Source organism: Myxocyprinus asiaticus, chromosome 1, assembly GCF_019703515.2.
Source record: "Myxocyprinus asiaticus isolate MX2 ecotype Aquarium Trade chromosome 1, UBuf_Myxa_2, whole genome shotgun sequence".
NCBI lineage: Eukaryota > Metazoa > Chordata > Actinopteri > Cypriniformes > Catostomidae > Myxocyprinus > Myxocyprinus asiaticus.
Window position 1 is genome coordinate 9964643 of NC_059344.1, and position 15662 is coordinate 9980304.

A 15662-nucleotide genomic window follows, 5' to 3' on the forward strand; every position below is an offset into this window, starting at 1 on the left:
AATATTTTTTTCTTATTTGAGTCATCCTCAAAATACCCTAATTTCCTGAATATTGTTTTTTACTTTTTAACCTTTACTTTTTAGATTATTATTTTTTGATCATGGCTGGTAACAGGCTGAGACATTGCAACCTGAAAAACGTTTCGCAAGCGTTCGGCCATCCGTAAGGAGGTCGTTAGCGAAGAGGACAGCGTATCGATGAGAAATCGTTAATGTAATTAAAAGCGAGTAAACATTTCATCCATGCACAAACAAACTCCTGCGCTGCACTCTATCTGACTTCATGCAGAGTGTATTTCAGATAAACACTGCACGACAATGTCCAAGAACAATACGTGCTTTGCTACTGGTTTTGGACAACCAAAATAAACCAATAAAATGTCAAGCAGATGATTTTTAGTAGGATCGCTGAAGATAAACATGGTTTACACGTTGAGTTCTTTATAGGTTCTCCTATGACGTTGGCACCACGGATGACGTTAGAAAAGTAGGTATGAATAAACACGTTAATCATCAAGATTAGACTTCACCCAGTGTGACTGCGACAGCTTCTCTTCACCAGATATTTGACGTCAGTGTTTGATCAGAAAGGCTGAATCAGTGTTCTCGTGTTTGTGTTTTGTCAGGCATGACCATTCCTGAGGAAGACACAGAAGCAGGTCAAACCAGTAAATACTGTTTGGTTGCGATTGGAAGACTGCAGGTATGTCGTCACTGTTAGTGTATTAATTTGTTCCATGAATGGCTGTAGAAACATTTACATGGAAATCATCATCAGATCCATGACTCAGAAGTCAGTGCACGTGATCTAGAATATTGAGCTGTGGCACACATATGAGGGTGATGCAAGTTCCAGTCTGACTTCAGTCATGTGTTGAACCCATACTGCCCTCATTTCCCCATCATTCCCTAGTCTATAAATAATATTAAAAGCCAAAAAACATGCTATGGCATCACCATTACTGCCATTAATATTGCTCATACTTAGGGTTAGGGGTTATTCAAACAAACCCCTAACCATAGGAATTCAGCATTGTGGCTGCAAGTTTTGTACAGGTTTTGAGCAAATATGTATTTATATTTAAATATTTTTCACAACTGCTTCACTAACTGAGCACTTTATTAGGAACACTATGGTCCTAATAAAGTGCCCAACGTGGTCTTCTGCTGTTGGCAGCCTATCTGCCTCAAGGTTCATGTTTCGGAGATGCTATTCTGCTCACTACAATTGTACAGAGGGGTTATCTGAGTTACCGTAGCCTTTCTGTCAGCTCGAACCAGTCTGGCCATTATCCGTTGACCTCTCTCATCAACAAGGTGTTTCCATCCGCAAAACTGCCGCTTACTAGATAGGCACCATTCTGAGTAAACTCTAGAGACTGTTGTGTGTGAAAATCACAGATCAGCTGTTACAGAAATACTCAAACCAGCCCGTCTGGCACCAACAATCGTGCTGAAATAACTGAGTTCACATTTTGGTTGATGTGAACATTAACTGAAGCTCCTGACCCGTATCTGCATGATTTTATGCATTGCACTGCTGCCACACGATTGGCATGAATAAATAGGTGTACAGGTGTACCTAATAAAGTGCTCAGTGAGTGTAGAATATCGCTATGAAAGAAATCAAAGGTCTGTGATGCATTCATCTTTGAGTCCCAGGAGTGTGGAATTTCAAATTGTCCATAAAATAGTGTGGACAGAAGACATATTCGGGTACAATTTTGGAACACAATTGAATCTGTCGTTTACCTGTGCTTATTTATTTTTCATGTGACTTAGAATATTTATGGAAACTAAATCCAACTGCCATTTATAAAAAAAGGACCGTAACAGCTTTCAAGACAAATGACAAAATAGCTTTTTATATTCAGGGTCACTGCAGAAATGTATTACTTGCTGTTTTGTTCAGTTGAAGGTCTTTAACAAGTTTTAGTAAAACTGTTGGAGCAGCAACTTTTGAAGTATGCTTTTATGGTATTAAAGTTACTTTGATATTTCGAAAGTGTCTAATAATTCATTTTTTTGAATGTTACAGTATACCCAGAGTGGCTTATTTAAATAATATTTAAGTTTCAGGTGTTTATGTAGACTATATGTGTTTTGTTTGAAATGTGGAATGCATTTGCATAAAGCTGTTACCCTCATCCTCTTGTTTCACAGGTGACCAGTTCTCCGGTTTCCATGGATATGAACGGGCTCTCTGTGCCAACAGAGTTCCTTTCCCGCCACAACTCAGACGGCATCATCACTTTTGTTGATCCTCGTTGCATCAACGTGATTGGCTATCAGCCTCAGGTTAGGCATTTTTTATTGGATTCTGTTCATTTTTAGATTATTGTTCATTGGTTGTCAGTTAGAGTTGGTATATCAGTTCAACAAAGATGACTGTCACGGGAAAGTTATGAAATTTGCACACAGGTTGAGGACAGTCAGAAGTGATACCATAGCAAATTTGGAGTCTTTATTTCAAACATTCTAGCGCCACCAACAGTTCAAAGTTTCACTTATGTTTATGCTAATAACTTTTGAACCACAAGTCCTAGAGACAAAATTATGATTCCTGAGCTCATGCCGAGTCGAAATCATGCCATGGTTTCGATTTCTGCCCGACGAGATTTTCTGCCATTTTTAATTTTCAGAAAAACCTACTTTTTCGAACTCGTCCTAGGCCATACGTCTGATTTGCATGAAAATTGACGTGCATCATCTGGAGACACTCGGGACAAAAAGTTATTAAAAGAATTTTGATAGACCAAACCGCTTTTGAATGGCGCTTAAACAAATTCAACGAAGAACGCGCAAAATTTAATTTGAGGCTGTATCTCCACAATACTTAAATGGATTGTGACTTAACTTGGTATGTGTCATAAACATCATGCCCTGAGGTGACCTTCGGAAGCATTTCGGAACAGTGTCCCCTACGGGTCAGGAGATATAAAAAATGCCTATTTAACTTCTGAACGGTTTGTCCTAAAATCACGAAACTGGACTCTTTAGATTCTGTGGGGCATACCGTGTCGAATTATATCAATTTTGCCTATGTCGGCCATTTTGAATTGTGTTGTAAAATGCTGTATTTTACAAACGCATTAGTGTATCATTACTAATCTCAGTATGTGTCATCGGCATGATGCCCTGAAGGTGCTCAACAAGTTTCAGGACAACGCCACCTTGTGGTCAAAAAATATAATGTAATTTATAAAAATCTGGTCTTGATAGATTCCTTGGGTCAAGCCAAGTTTAACGATACCACATTTGTCATGGTCAGCCAAACTTCCTGTCGGCCATTATTAATTTAATTGAAAACCTACTTTTTCGAACTCCTCCTAGACGGTTGGTCTGATTTTCACCAAATTTGTCAGATCATCTTTAGACCATGCCGACAAAAAGTTGTTCAAAGATTTTTGAAAGACCAAACTGTTCTCAAACAACTTGAAGAAATTTGATGATGAGCACTCCAAATCAATTGTTAGCCTATATCTCTGCAATGCTTTAGTGTATTCAGACCAAACTTTTGTTATGACAACCATGACCTGAGGGTACTTGAACGGTTTTGGCACAGCGCCACCTACTGGTTACGAGATGCAAAAAATAAATGGCTATTTTTACTTATAGCTTCTGAACAGTTTGTCCTAAAATCACAAAACTGGACTCTTTAGATTCTGTGGGGCATACCGTGTCAAATAATACCAATTTTGCCTATGTCGGCCATTTTGGCTGTTTGCCATTTTGAATTTTGTTGTAAAATGCTATATTTTACAAACGAATTGGCATATCGTTACGAAACTCTGTATGTGTCATTGGCACAATGCCCTGAAGGTGCTCAACAAGTTTCAGGACAGCGCTAGCTTGTGGTCAAAAAAATATAACGAAATATATAAAAATGCAAAGAACTTTTGATAATTTTAGCCTATTGTTATGACAATGGTCTTGATAGATTCCTTGGGTCAAGCCAAGTTCGATGATACCACATTTGTCATGGTCGGCCAAACTTCCTGTTGGGCATTATTCATTTAATTTAAAACCTACTTTTTTTGAACTCCTCCCACAGTGATATTTTCACCAAATTTTGCTCCGATCATCTTCAGACCATGCTAATCAAAAGTTTTTGTGAGCTTGCAGTCTAAACTGAATGTAACAACAACAAAAAAAAAAGTAATACCAAAAAACACTTCTTTCTTGGTGTCATTTTCACTCATTCCACTAAATTTACTCAAATTAAAAAAATTACTCTATAAAAGACCATTGGTGCTTATGGTATTTACGATCAACTTACACTAACAATGCTTTTGGGGAACACAGCCCAGAACAGTTAATAAATGAACATCTGACTCACTGCACTGCGTTTCTTTACTCTCACTCATCTCTCACTTCAAAATAGCAAATGTTTGTTATAGTATCCCTTTAACTGGCACTTCTCTTTTTTTTAGCATTTTCCAGAAAATTACATTTTCAACTTTACTATTGAATGCTTGGGACTAGAGACCTAATTTTGGTAAAGTAAAATAAGTTATAAAATGTCAAATTTCTTAGAATTATTGTAGACGCAGTACCAAATGTGGCCACAAGATCATCAAAGCTCCATTGTTCCAAGAGTGACATACTCAGATTTAAATGCCTGTGTCTACAGACCTATTTATGGACTCATGTTAAAGAACACACTTGGGAGATTATTGTGCAAGTGAAATCAGTTAAAGTTAATTTCTTTAAAAAGTTATAGAAGTTTACATTTATTGAAATGAAAATGCAATGCACTTTAACATTTATTTTATTAAACTGGCCGCAGGATGAAATCAGAACTCCATTGGTGCAAGAATGAAAAGTAATTTCAGACATTTTTTTGAAAAACTAGTTTCAGTCACATCTCTCAAACCACATTATTTTACATAATTTTTACACTATTTTAATGCAAAATATTATATAAAATTCATTACAGATTATAATTATTATCATTTATAATGCATGGTTACAGTGTAAATATTGTTAGCAGTGGAAGCCTGTAATTATTCACATTTCTAACATATCATATATTTCTGCCTTAAATTATATAATAGTTTGTTTACACTACTAAATAAAATAATAAATGATCCAAAGAGCACATTCATTCACACTGATCAGCGCTTCTGCATTTAGCTTTAGCCCTATAGCTGCTAGGGATGGGCATTGTTGGTCATTTTTCTACTCGAGTACTCGAGGGGCAATGACATGTACATAACTGTATATAAACTCAGCATAAAAAGAAACGTCCCTTTTTCAGGACACTGTATTTCAAAGATAATTTTGTAAAAATCTAAACTTTACAGATCTTTATTGTAAAGGGATTAAACAATGTTATCCACGCTTGTTCAATGAACCATAAACAATTAATGAACATGCACCTGTGGAACGGTTGTTAAGACACTAACAGCTTACAGTCGGTAGGCAATTAAGGTCACAGTTATAAAAACTTAAGACACTAAAGAGACCTTTCTACTGATTCTGAAAAACACCAAAAGTTCATCTGCGTGAACATGCCTTAGGCATGCTGCATGGAGGCATGAGGACTGCAGATGTGGTCAGGGCAATAAATTGCAATGTCCGTACTGTGAGATGCCTAAAACAGTGCTACAGGGAGACAGGAAGGACAGCTGATTGTCCTCACAATGGCAGACCACATGAAACAACACCTGCACAGGATTGGTACATCCAAATATCACACCTGCAGGACAGGTACAGGATGGTAACAACAACTGCCTGAGTAACACCAGGAATGCACAATCCCTCCATCAGTGCTCAGACTGTCTGCAATAGGCTGAGAGAGGCTGGACTGAGGGCTTGTAGGCCTGTTGTAAGGCAGGTCCTTACCAGATATCACTGGCAACAACGTCGCATATGGGCACAAACCCACCTTCGCTGGACCAGACAGGACTGGCAAAAAGTGCTCTTCACTGACGAGTCGTGGTTTTGTCTCACCAGGGGTGATTGTCAGACTCGCGTTTATCGTCGAAGGAATGAGTGTTACACTGAGGCCTGTACTCTGGAGCAGGATCGATTTGGAGGTGGAGGGTCTGTCATGGTCTGGGGCGGTGTGTCACAGCATCATCGGACTGAGCTTGTTGTCATTGCAGGCAATCTCAGTGCTGTGCATTACAGGGAAGACATCCTCCTCCCTCATGTGGTACCCTTCCTGCTGGCTCATCCTGACATAACCCTCCAGCATAACAATGCCTCCAGCCATACTGCTCATTCTGTGAGTGATTTCCTGCAAGACAGGAATGTCAGTGTTCTGTCATGGCCAGCGAAGAGCCTGGATCTCAATCCCATTGAGCATGTCTGGGACCTGTTGGATCGGAGGGTGAGGGCTAGGGCCATTCCCCAGAGAAATGTCTGGGAACTTGCAAGTGCCTTGGTGGAAGAGTGGGGTAACATCTCACAGCAAGAACTGGCAAATCTGGTGCAGTCCATGAGGACGAAATGCACTGCAGTACTTAATGCAGCTGGTGGCCACACCAGATACTGACTGATACTAATTATTCTGACCCCCCTTTGTTCAGGAACACATTATTAAATTTCTGTTAGTCACATGTCTGTGAAACTTGTTCAGTTTATGTCTTAGTTGTTGAATCTTTTTATGTTCATACAAATATTTACACATGTTAAGTTTGCTGAAAATAACAGCAGTTGAAAGTGAGAGGACGTTTCTTTTTTTTGCTGAGTTTATAATAACATGTCTGACACGTCTTTGGCTGCTGAATTGCGTCTTGTTGCTCCAGTGTATCGTCTATTCATTTTTGAAAGAAATGAAAGAATGGGCACAACGCGTGTCTGTCTGTTCTTCATTCAGGTTACCGTAGTAATCTAAGTAAGTGCACCAGTTTTTTCGTGACTGTCTGAACCGTATATTTTAAAATCGTTTTCAGTTTTGAAGATGCGGCATTCTGTTCCATTTAGCTGCGCTTTGTCAAGCTGTTTGAAACACTCGCTTGCTGTATATATGTCAAGTCCACTGCCACACGTGCCTTGTGTGTGTGTGTGTGTGTGTCTCCAAGTGTTCGCTTCTGTGGGAAAGCCGCGATGCTCCGTATCATTGCTGTGATAATTCATGAAGCGTTCCATTCAACTCGGAGAGTCTGAATTTCCACCTTTCAACTGGGGAAAGTGCAACAGAATGACACTATGTTGGACTTCTAACTTGGAAACTGGTGCGGAAATCTTCAACTCCCATTTAATCTAGATGCAGGTGTGTGTTACATCAATTAGGGCAGGGAGGTTTATAGTCAATAACAAACATTCACTTTTATTGAATAATATCCATTAACGAGTCAAAGTTCTTACGTTAAATGATAATAAAACGTGTTTAGCAAACATTTTGCAGAGACAGGTGTTCAAAATACGGTTAATTACACTCTCTTTGTTTTGATTATCGTAACGATAGCATTGCAGCATCGTATGGGTGGTGGTGTAGTGGGCTAAAGCACATAACTGGTAATTAGAAGGTTGCTGGTTCAATTCCCACAGCCACCATCACTGTGTCCTTGAGCAAGGCACTTAACTCCAGGTTGCTCTGGGGGGATTGTCCCTGTAATAAGTGCACTGTAAGTCGCTTTGGATAAAAGCATCTGCCAAATGCATAAATGTAAATGTATATCAGTTTGGTTGGAGACATTTCTGACAGTCAGTGTTCCCCTCAAAACCACAACATAATCAATCTCAAAATTAAAAACAAGCTCCCTCCGGTTTGGCGTTTATTACTCCTCAAAACTGCATGCAACTTATTCCAAAGTACTCAAATCTAGCTAGATTGTACTGTTTTTGCATAGATCCATTGAAAGAAGCAGCTAAAATGTTAGATTTCGGCTCCGATCAGTCATCAGAAACGGAAGAAAGCTCAGCACATAATGGTCAGAGGTGGGTAGTAACGTGCTACATTTACTCCGTTACATTCACTTGAGTAACATTTTGGGAAAAAATTTACTTTAGAGTAGATTTAAAAGTGGGTACTTTTTACTCTCACTCAAGTAAATTTCTAATGAATTTTTGTACTTTTACTTCATTACAATGGCTGGCGTTCCTGCCGTTACATTACTGGGTTTAATTTGAATTAATGTGTCATTTATTGTGAAATTATTGAATGGGACTTTTATGACAGCGGTAGTTCACACAGCTGCGCATGCTGTCACAGATTGTCACTCAAGCTGAATCCATTACTGCTGCAGCATCATGTTCTTCTAACTAAGTGAAACACTTTCTTCACTCTGTAAAGTAAAAGAATAGTTTCATCATGCAATGCCTTCATTTAACACCAAGTCAAGTGGATATTTCAGGGTTAAAATTGTAGCTCCAACTTAAGGCAGCACATTGAGGTAAGTTTAGGCTCTAATGATAATGCGGGCTTTTCTGTGACATGGTGATGGTCATTTTCAGGGTGATTCTGTAAATATGGGCTCATGTGACATCAGTTTTTGTGTACATTTTTAAATCCGCAGCAATATATAGTGCGCTTTGTCCTGCATCCCGAATGTCATAAGCAGTATTTATGCATTTACCCTGCGCCCTCACAGGGATACTGGAAACTATTGCAGCTTCTTCGGGCAGATTATCTGTATAAATCCATGTAAAAATCCACTTTAAGTGAAAATGCCTTTTGCTCTGCTGATCGCTTTATTGACAACTGGATCGCGAACAGACAGCATTTCACAGGCTGCGTACTCTGCTTTTAGGGAGCGGTGGTACTGCTGTAAAGAACTAATGATCTAAATTCTTTCGACACTGAAAACTGTAACTACACTGAACTAACAACTATAAGCTATGAATTAGTGAAAGTATGCATTAATAATGCATGATCTTGCTTTGGTTTTGTATTTCCCTGTAGGACATTGTTCAGGTTTTCACTGTAATAATTACTAGAAAGGTTTCCAAACCTCTCTTCTTATTGACAAATTCATCCAGATCTGACAAGAGCCCTTAAAGGGATAGTTCACCCAAAAATTTACATTTTCTTATCATTTACTCACCCTTATGCCATCCCAGATATGTATGACTTCCTTTCTTCTGCAGAACACAAATGAAGATTTTTAGAAGAATTTTTTAGCTCTTTTAGTCCGTAAAGTGCAAGTGAATGGGTGCCAACATTTTAAAGCAAAAAAAAAATAAAAATAAATATCACATAAGTCAGCATAAAAGTAATCCATAAAACTCCAGTGGTTAAATCCATATCTTCAGAAGCTATATGATATGAGAATGTGTGGATGAGAAACTGATCACTTTCACATTCTTCTCTGCATATCGCCCCCTGCTGGGCTGGGAGAAGAACTTCTAGCAAAAAAATTACTTAAATATTGATCTGTTTCTCACCCACACCTATCATATCACTTCTGAAGATATGGATTTAACCACTGGAGTCGTATGGATTACTTTTATGGTGCCTGAATTTGTTTTTGGAGCATAAAAAGTTTGACACCCATTCACTTGCATTGTACTGAGCTAGAGAGCTGAAAAATGTGTGTTCTGCAGAAGAAAGGAAGTCACTTGAGTACTCTTTTAATTGGATACTTTCTTACTCTTTCTCAAGTAATTCTTTATTTTAGCACTTTGACTTCTACTTTGGTAATTCTTTTTTAAAGTAATTGTACTTTTACTTGAGTACAGTTTTTGGCTACTCTACCCATCTCTGGTAATGGTGGCCTTAGGTTCTCTATCCAAACAAACACTAGGATGACGTCACTGTTCTGGAATGAGCAAGGCCAACCCCTGTAACCATTGAAACGTCATACCAATGGCTACATGACCTGTCAATCAAATCTTGACTAGCGAGCCATTGGCTTCATCTATTCACTGAAACAGCCAATGCACATTTTGTAGAGGCCATGGAGCTTTTGATATGGTTTGATTGACAGCTCCGCCTGTGAATTACAGAGAGACTCATGGGTGGGCTCAAATAACGTGGATGTTTCACCGGAATAGCGGAGACCTCAAGACCTCGATGCTGATTGATGAAATAAGTTTTATAATCAATATTTTATTGATAATAGACATTTTAATTTACGTGATGATGCAAGCAAAGGATGATCAGTTGTTTTTTTCCTCATTGGTCAAGTTTTGGATAAAATGGTCAAGTCTACTTTCAATTGTGGACTTTTACCATGGATTGTATGCTTGAATTTCCTGCCATCATCGGATTGGATCAAAACCAAAAGATGTAAAAGATATGTAATACCGCTCACATGTTGCATGTTTTAAAATCCACTCTTTCAGTATTTTAATGCATTTCTGTAATGATGTCATTCAGATCGCAAAACAGTGGGCATATTTCGAAGCTAGAGACTTGTAGCTTTCAAACAATATAAGGTTTGTCAAGATTGAAGTCGGATATGAAGGAAAAATAGTCCAATAAACGCTAAAAAAATGCTAAAAAAACATATATGGGACGATGCCAGTTAACAGACTACACTAGCTCTTCAGTATATTTACTGTCTGGTTTGTTCATAAAGATTTGTTCATTGTTCAACTAAAGAAGAAAACATTTGCAACATTTTGTAGGGAATGTATTTCATTTTAATTTATTGTATTTAAATGTTTTATAAATTTTATTATGAAATGAAAAAGTTTACTTCTATCTGAGTGTGTATTTTGATAAAATAATTGAAATATGATAAGATATATCATGCTGCATCAAGACTTATTTTGTAATCAAATCATGATGTTTCTAAAAATGCTAGTAACTTTTGATGATTTTAATCTATTGTCATTGATGGACTCTTTGGCTGATGCCAAGAACAATGTATATTACATTTCAAGTGATTCTATACATTGTTTTTCGAGCAGTTTGCCTAAAATCTTCACAAAAATAAAATTTTCAATTTTTTTTGCCATTCTTGTGCTTGGCCCCGATAGTTGCTGCTTGCAGCTATATTTTTAAATGTTTCAGTTATTCATCTTGACCATGAAGCTGAAAGCGCTAAATGTTTAACAAGTACTAAGAGCTTTTGTAGATCAAACATTTTTGTGATGGTTCATTTTTCTGGGTTTACGCAGGATCTTCTTGGCAAAGACATTCTGGAGTTCTGCCATCCAGAGGACCAGAGCCACCTGCGAGAGAGCTTCCAACAGGTAAACATACCACAGTTACACCCTAAATGATCAAATCCAGCAGACAGTTGTGATCTAGTCTCACATAGCCAGACTATTGACTATCAGCATGAAGTCTGGGGCTGGATTCACAAAATGTTCTTAAGAAGAAATTTCTTCATAACTACCATTTTCTTAATTTCTAACTTAAGAAAAAAGTTACAAATATTTTGTATTCCCGAAAAAAACTTCTTAAGAAAGTTCTTATCTTTTTTTCTTAAGATTGTTCTTAAGAAAAAACGTAAGCATTCAAATTCTCTGAAAAAAAAAGTTATTTGAAATCATCATAAATAACATCTTTAAGTTAGGATAACCTCACAGTTGTCTTAAATTGTAAAAGGTAAGATGTTTAATGAATTAACTGGGGTTTTCATGTTGAGTCTGAAATCGCAATGGACTGTTTGCCTAGAAATGTGATTTTAGACCAAAAAATGTGTTTAATTATATTTTTAATTTCAGCTTTCAAATCATGTAAATGTTATCACCAAATTCAAACAATAAATGTTGTTTTGAAGCTTATTAATGTGGTGACCAATCATACTAATTCAAATGGATGCGCTACATGTAGCGCTCTCTCTCCATGATCTTTAGAGTTCATAGAAACATAATAATTATAACATTAGAAAGCTGAGACTTTCTTTTTCACCCCCCATCCACAACCCTATCGGAGTTGGGCACAGCGGAGACAGCCTCCGCCACTCTTTCCCATTTACCCCCCTCTTTCCGATGTGATATTATAATCAAGGAGAACTTTTTTCTTGTAGTAATTTCCTCAGCTCTTGTATACTGACGTTTTTGTTTCTTTTCTTTTCCTCCATGTCAAATTAAAAGTTATCAAATAAATTCTCCTACGACGGGTAGTGTCATTAAACTAACACATCTCACGCACTTTACATTAAAGAAAAATTATCGTGAGGTGCTTGCTACTTTAAAAAGAAAGGTAAATAGATAAATGTATCATTACGATTTAGCAGTGTTGCAGTATTGAATTTGGCTATGTGACAAGGCAAGCCTGATCAGGCTGATCAGACAACATCAAAGCCTGTCTTTTTATTCTTAAAAAATTAAGATGTTCTTAAGAAAATATTTGAGAACTTAAGAGTTTTTCAAGAATTGCACTTAGGAACACTCTTACGAACTTAATTTATCCTAAGAACGTAATTATTTTCTTAAGAACATTTTCGTGAATCCGGCCCCTTGTCCACATTGCAGCTTTGCAAACCATAGTTTTAATTCAGTTAACCATGGTTTTACTACAGTAATATGCTGTTAATATAGTAACCATGTTAAATTTTTTGGTTACTATGATTTTACTAAAAATTTCCATGGTGATACTATGGTTTCTTTAGTAAAACCATGATTATTTTTTGTAAGAGAAGGTTATGGTTAGGTTTAGGTGTATGGGAAGGTGTAGAGTGTCTGTGGGACTTTAAATAAGCACAACAAACAAGCTGCAGTGATGCCCCTATACTGTATTTAGTATTTAATTAGGGGTGCAAATAGGACCTGCCTACCATTAAAATGGTTTGCACTTAGTGCAAAGAGATGCTTTTTGCTTCCATTTAGGGCCTAAGCACTGAAAGTACGGAGACCCTGTTGTTCTTCTAAGGATTATTATTAGGGCCCAAGCACTGAAAGTGCGGAGGCCCTATTATTCATCTAAGGATTATTCAAGATTTTCGGTACTTTTGGGGTACTTAACGTGTGGAAACTCTTGAAAGTTTGCACACACATCAGAGTCATCTGCCATTAGGGCTGGGCAAAATTGCTGGGGGGGTCTGTAGTACCACCTAGAAGATGGGCATGTTTGGGGGGGCTCTGTAGCACATCCATTTTGAGCTACAGTCACCAAAATTTGTACATATATAGATCTCATCAAGCAGGACAACTTTCACTCTGACAGTCATAAGCTCCGGCCAACAGGAAGTCAGCCATTTTGGATTGTTTGAAAAATGCATGCTCTGGAATTTGAAATACTCCTCCTAGAGGATTCATGTTACAGGTACGAAATGTGGTCGACATCATGCCAGGACACTGACAATGCTAAATGGCGAACAGATTTTTTATATAACGAACGGTGCTGCCATGGCGACGCGATAAATTAATGTAAAAAAAATAGGAAACAGGAATTGTCTCGCATATGTGTGCATTGTGTGATTTACATCAAAATTGAGCTGAATGTTTGGCCTTGCGGGCTGGTCACATTGATGTGGCTATTGTGGGTCACGGTCGTAGCACCACCAGCTGGCGGAAGTGCAGTACTTTTAACAGATTTTGAAATATCCCTCTTATGTTTACCTGAATTACATCAAATTTTTTTTTGAATAATGTCAAGACAGTGCAGGTTTAAAATTCTGAAGGGATTCTTGATATCTTAAATAGTGTTGCCATGGCAACACATTAAATGTCATTATTCCTTTTTATGTATATTCACATGTTTTTGAGGTACTTGGCATGTTTGAATTTTCATATTATGCACACACATCAGAGTTGTCGGCCATTAGGCCTGGGCAAAAGTTAACACATGGGCGTGGCTGGGGAGCTCTGTAGTGCCACCTTTTGTCAAAAGTGGTGAGGTCAGTTGTTTCTTTGGTCACCAAACTGGCTACATATATTGTTCTCAGCAAGCTGGACAACTTTCAAAATTACAGTCATTAGCTCCACCCAACAGGAAGTCAGCTATTTTGGATTGAATGTGCATTTTTTTCAATCAAAATTGCAGGCCCTGAACTTTTGAATACACCTCCTATGGGATTCATGTGACTGGCACCAAACTTAGGCAATATTATGCCAAGACATTGAAGATGGTAAATTGCGAACAGATTTGTAATTTTTTGAATTTTTTACCATGACAAGGCAATAAATTAAGGGCAAAAATGTGAAACAGGAAGATTCTGATGAAAATTCAGAGGTATGTTTTGTAATGGGGGCTGATCACATTTATGTGGCGATTATGGGTCACGGTCATAGCACCACCAACTGGCACCAGGAAGTAAGGCAATTTTATCAGGCTTTGAAATAGCCCTCTTGTGTTTACATGAATTGCTTCAAAATTCTTTAGAATAATGTCAAGACACTGCTGATGTAAAATTGTCAAGGGATATTTGATATCTTAAATAGTGTTGCCATGGCAACACATTAATTGTTATTATTCCTTCCTATATCTGGGTGTTTTTGAGGCACTTGACATGCTTAAAATTTCATGAAATTTTGCACACACATCAGAGTCGTTGACCATTAGGGCTGGACAAATGTTCGCGCATGGGCCTGTAGAAGGGGCTCTTTATCGCCCCCTTTAAAATGGGTGTGTAAGACGGCCTCTGTATCACCCCTATTTTCACCTAAATTCACCAAAATTGGTACATATATAGGTTCTCATCAAGCCGGACAACTTTCATAATTATAGTTATTAGCTCCTCCCAACAGGAAGTTGGCCATTTTGGATTTTTTTGAATATTGCAGTCTCTGAACTTTTAGATACTCCTCCTAGAGGATTCATGAGTCTGTCACCACATTTAGAAAACATTATGCCAAGACATCAAAGACGCTAATCTGTGAACAGATTTTTGATATATCAAACGGTGTTGCCATGGTAAGGCATTAAATTAATGGCAAAGAATGGGAAACAGGAAGTGTCTAATATATTCTGTGTGCTAACAGACTTTGAAATAGCCCTCTTATGTTTACATGAATTGCTTCAAAATTCTTTAGAATAATGTCAAGACACTGCTGATGTAAAATTGTCAAGGGAATAATGGCAACACATTAATTATTATTCCTTCCTATAGTTGGGTGTTTATGAGGCACTTGGCATGCTTAAAATGTCATGAAATTTTGCACACACCTCGGAGTAGTCGGCCATTATTAGTACTGGGCAAAAGTTCATGCATGTGTATTTGGGGGGGCTCTGTAGCACCCCCCCCCCCCCCCTTACATGCTCATGTAAGACAACCTCGGTAGCACCTCTATTTTCACTTACAGTCACCAAAATTGATATAGTTCTCATCAAGCCGGACAACTTTCATAATGATAGTTTTTAGCTCTGCCTATTTTGGATTTTTTTAATATTGCAGTTTCTGAACTTTTAAATACTCCTCCTAGGTGATTCATGAGACAATCACCACATTTAGACAACATTATGCCAAGACATTGAAGATGCTAAATTGTGAACAGATTTTTTGATACATCGAATGTTGTTGCCATGGTGAGGCATTAAATTAATGGCGAAAACTGGGAAACAGGAAGTGTCTCATATCTTCTGTGTGCAATGTGTGATTTAGATCAAAATTGAGATGTATGTTTAATCTTGAGGGCTAATCACATGGATGTGACTATTTTGGGTCACAGTCATAGCGCCACCACCTAGTAGCAGGAAGTGTGGCTCTTACAATAGACTTTAAAATATTCCTCTTATATTTACCCAAATTGCTTCAATTTTTGCGTTGTTTTCTGAAAGCCACCAGGTGGAAATGGACCCATGGTGCTTGGGCCTGTCATCACTGCTTGCAGCTATATATATTTTTGTTTTGCTCCCTAGCCAATTGTGCCTTCCA

General features: G+C 37.8%; 1 protein-coding gene across 4 annotated transcripts in view; it reads left to right on the forward strand.

Moving 5' to 3' along the window:
• Positions 1-15662, forward strand: part of arnt2 (aryl-hydrocarbon receptor nuclear translocator 2) — a 150712-nt gene that overhangs the window by 84289 nt on the left and 50761 nt on the right. For all 4 annotated transcript variants that reach the window (XM_051664632.1, XM_051664708.1, XM_051664771.1 and 1 more), the window contains 3 exons: positions 627-703; positions 2164-2298; positions 11017-11091. In XM_051664632.1, the coding sequence (XP_051520592.1) occupies positions 627-703; positions 2164-2298; positions 11017-11091 (287 nt within the window). The remainder of the gene's footprint in view (positions 1-626; positions 704-2163; positions 2299-11016; positions 11092-15662) is intronic.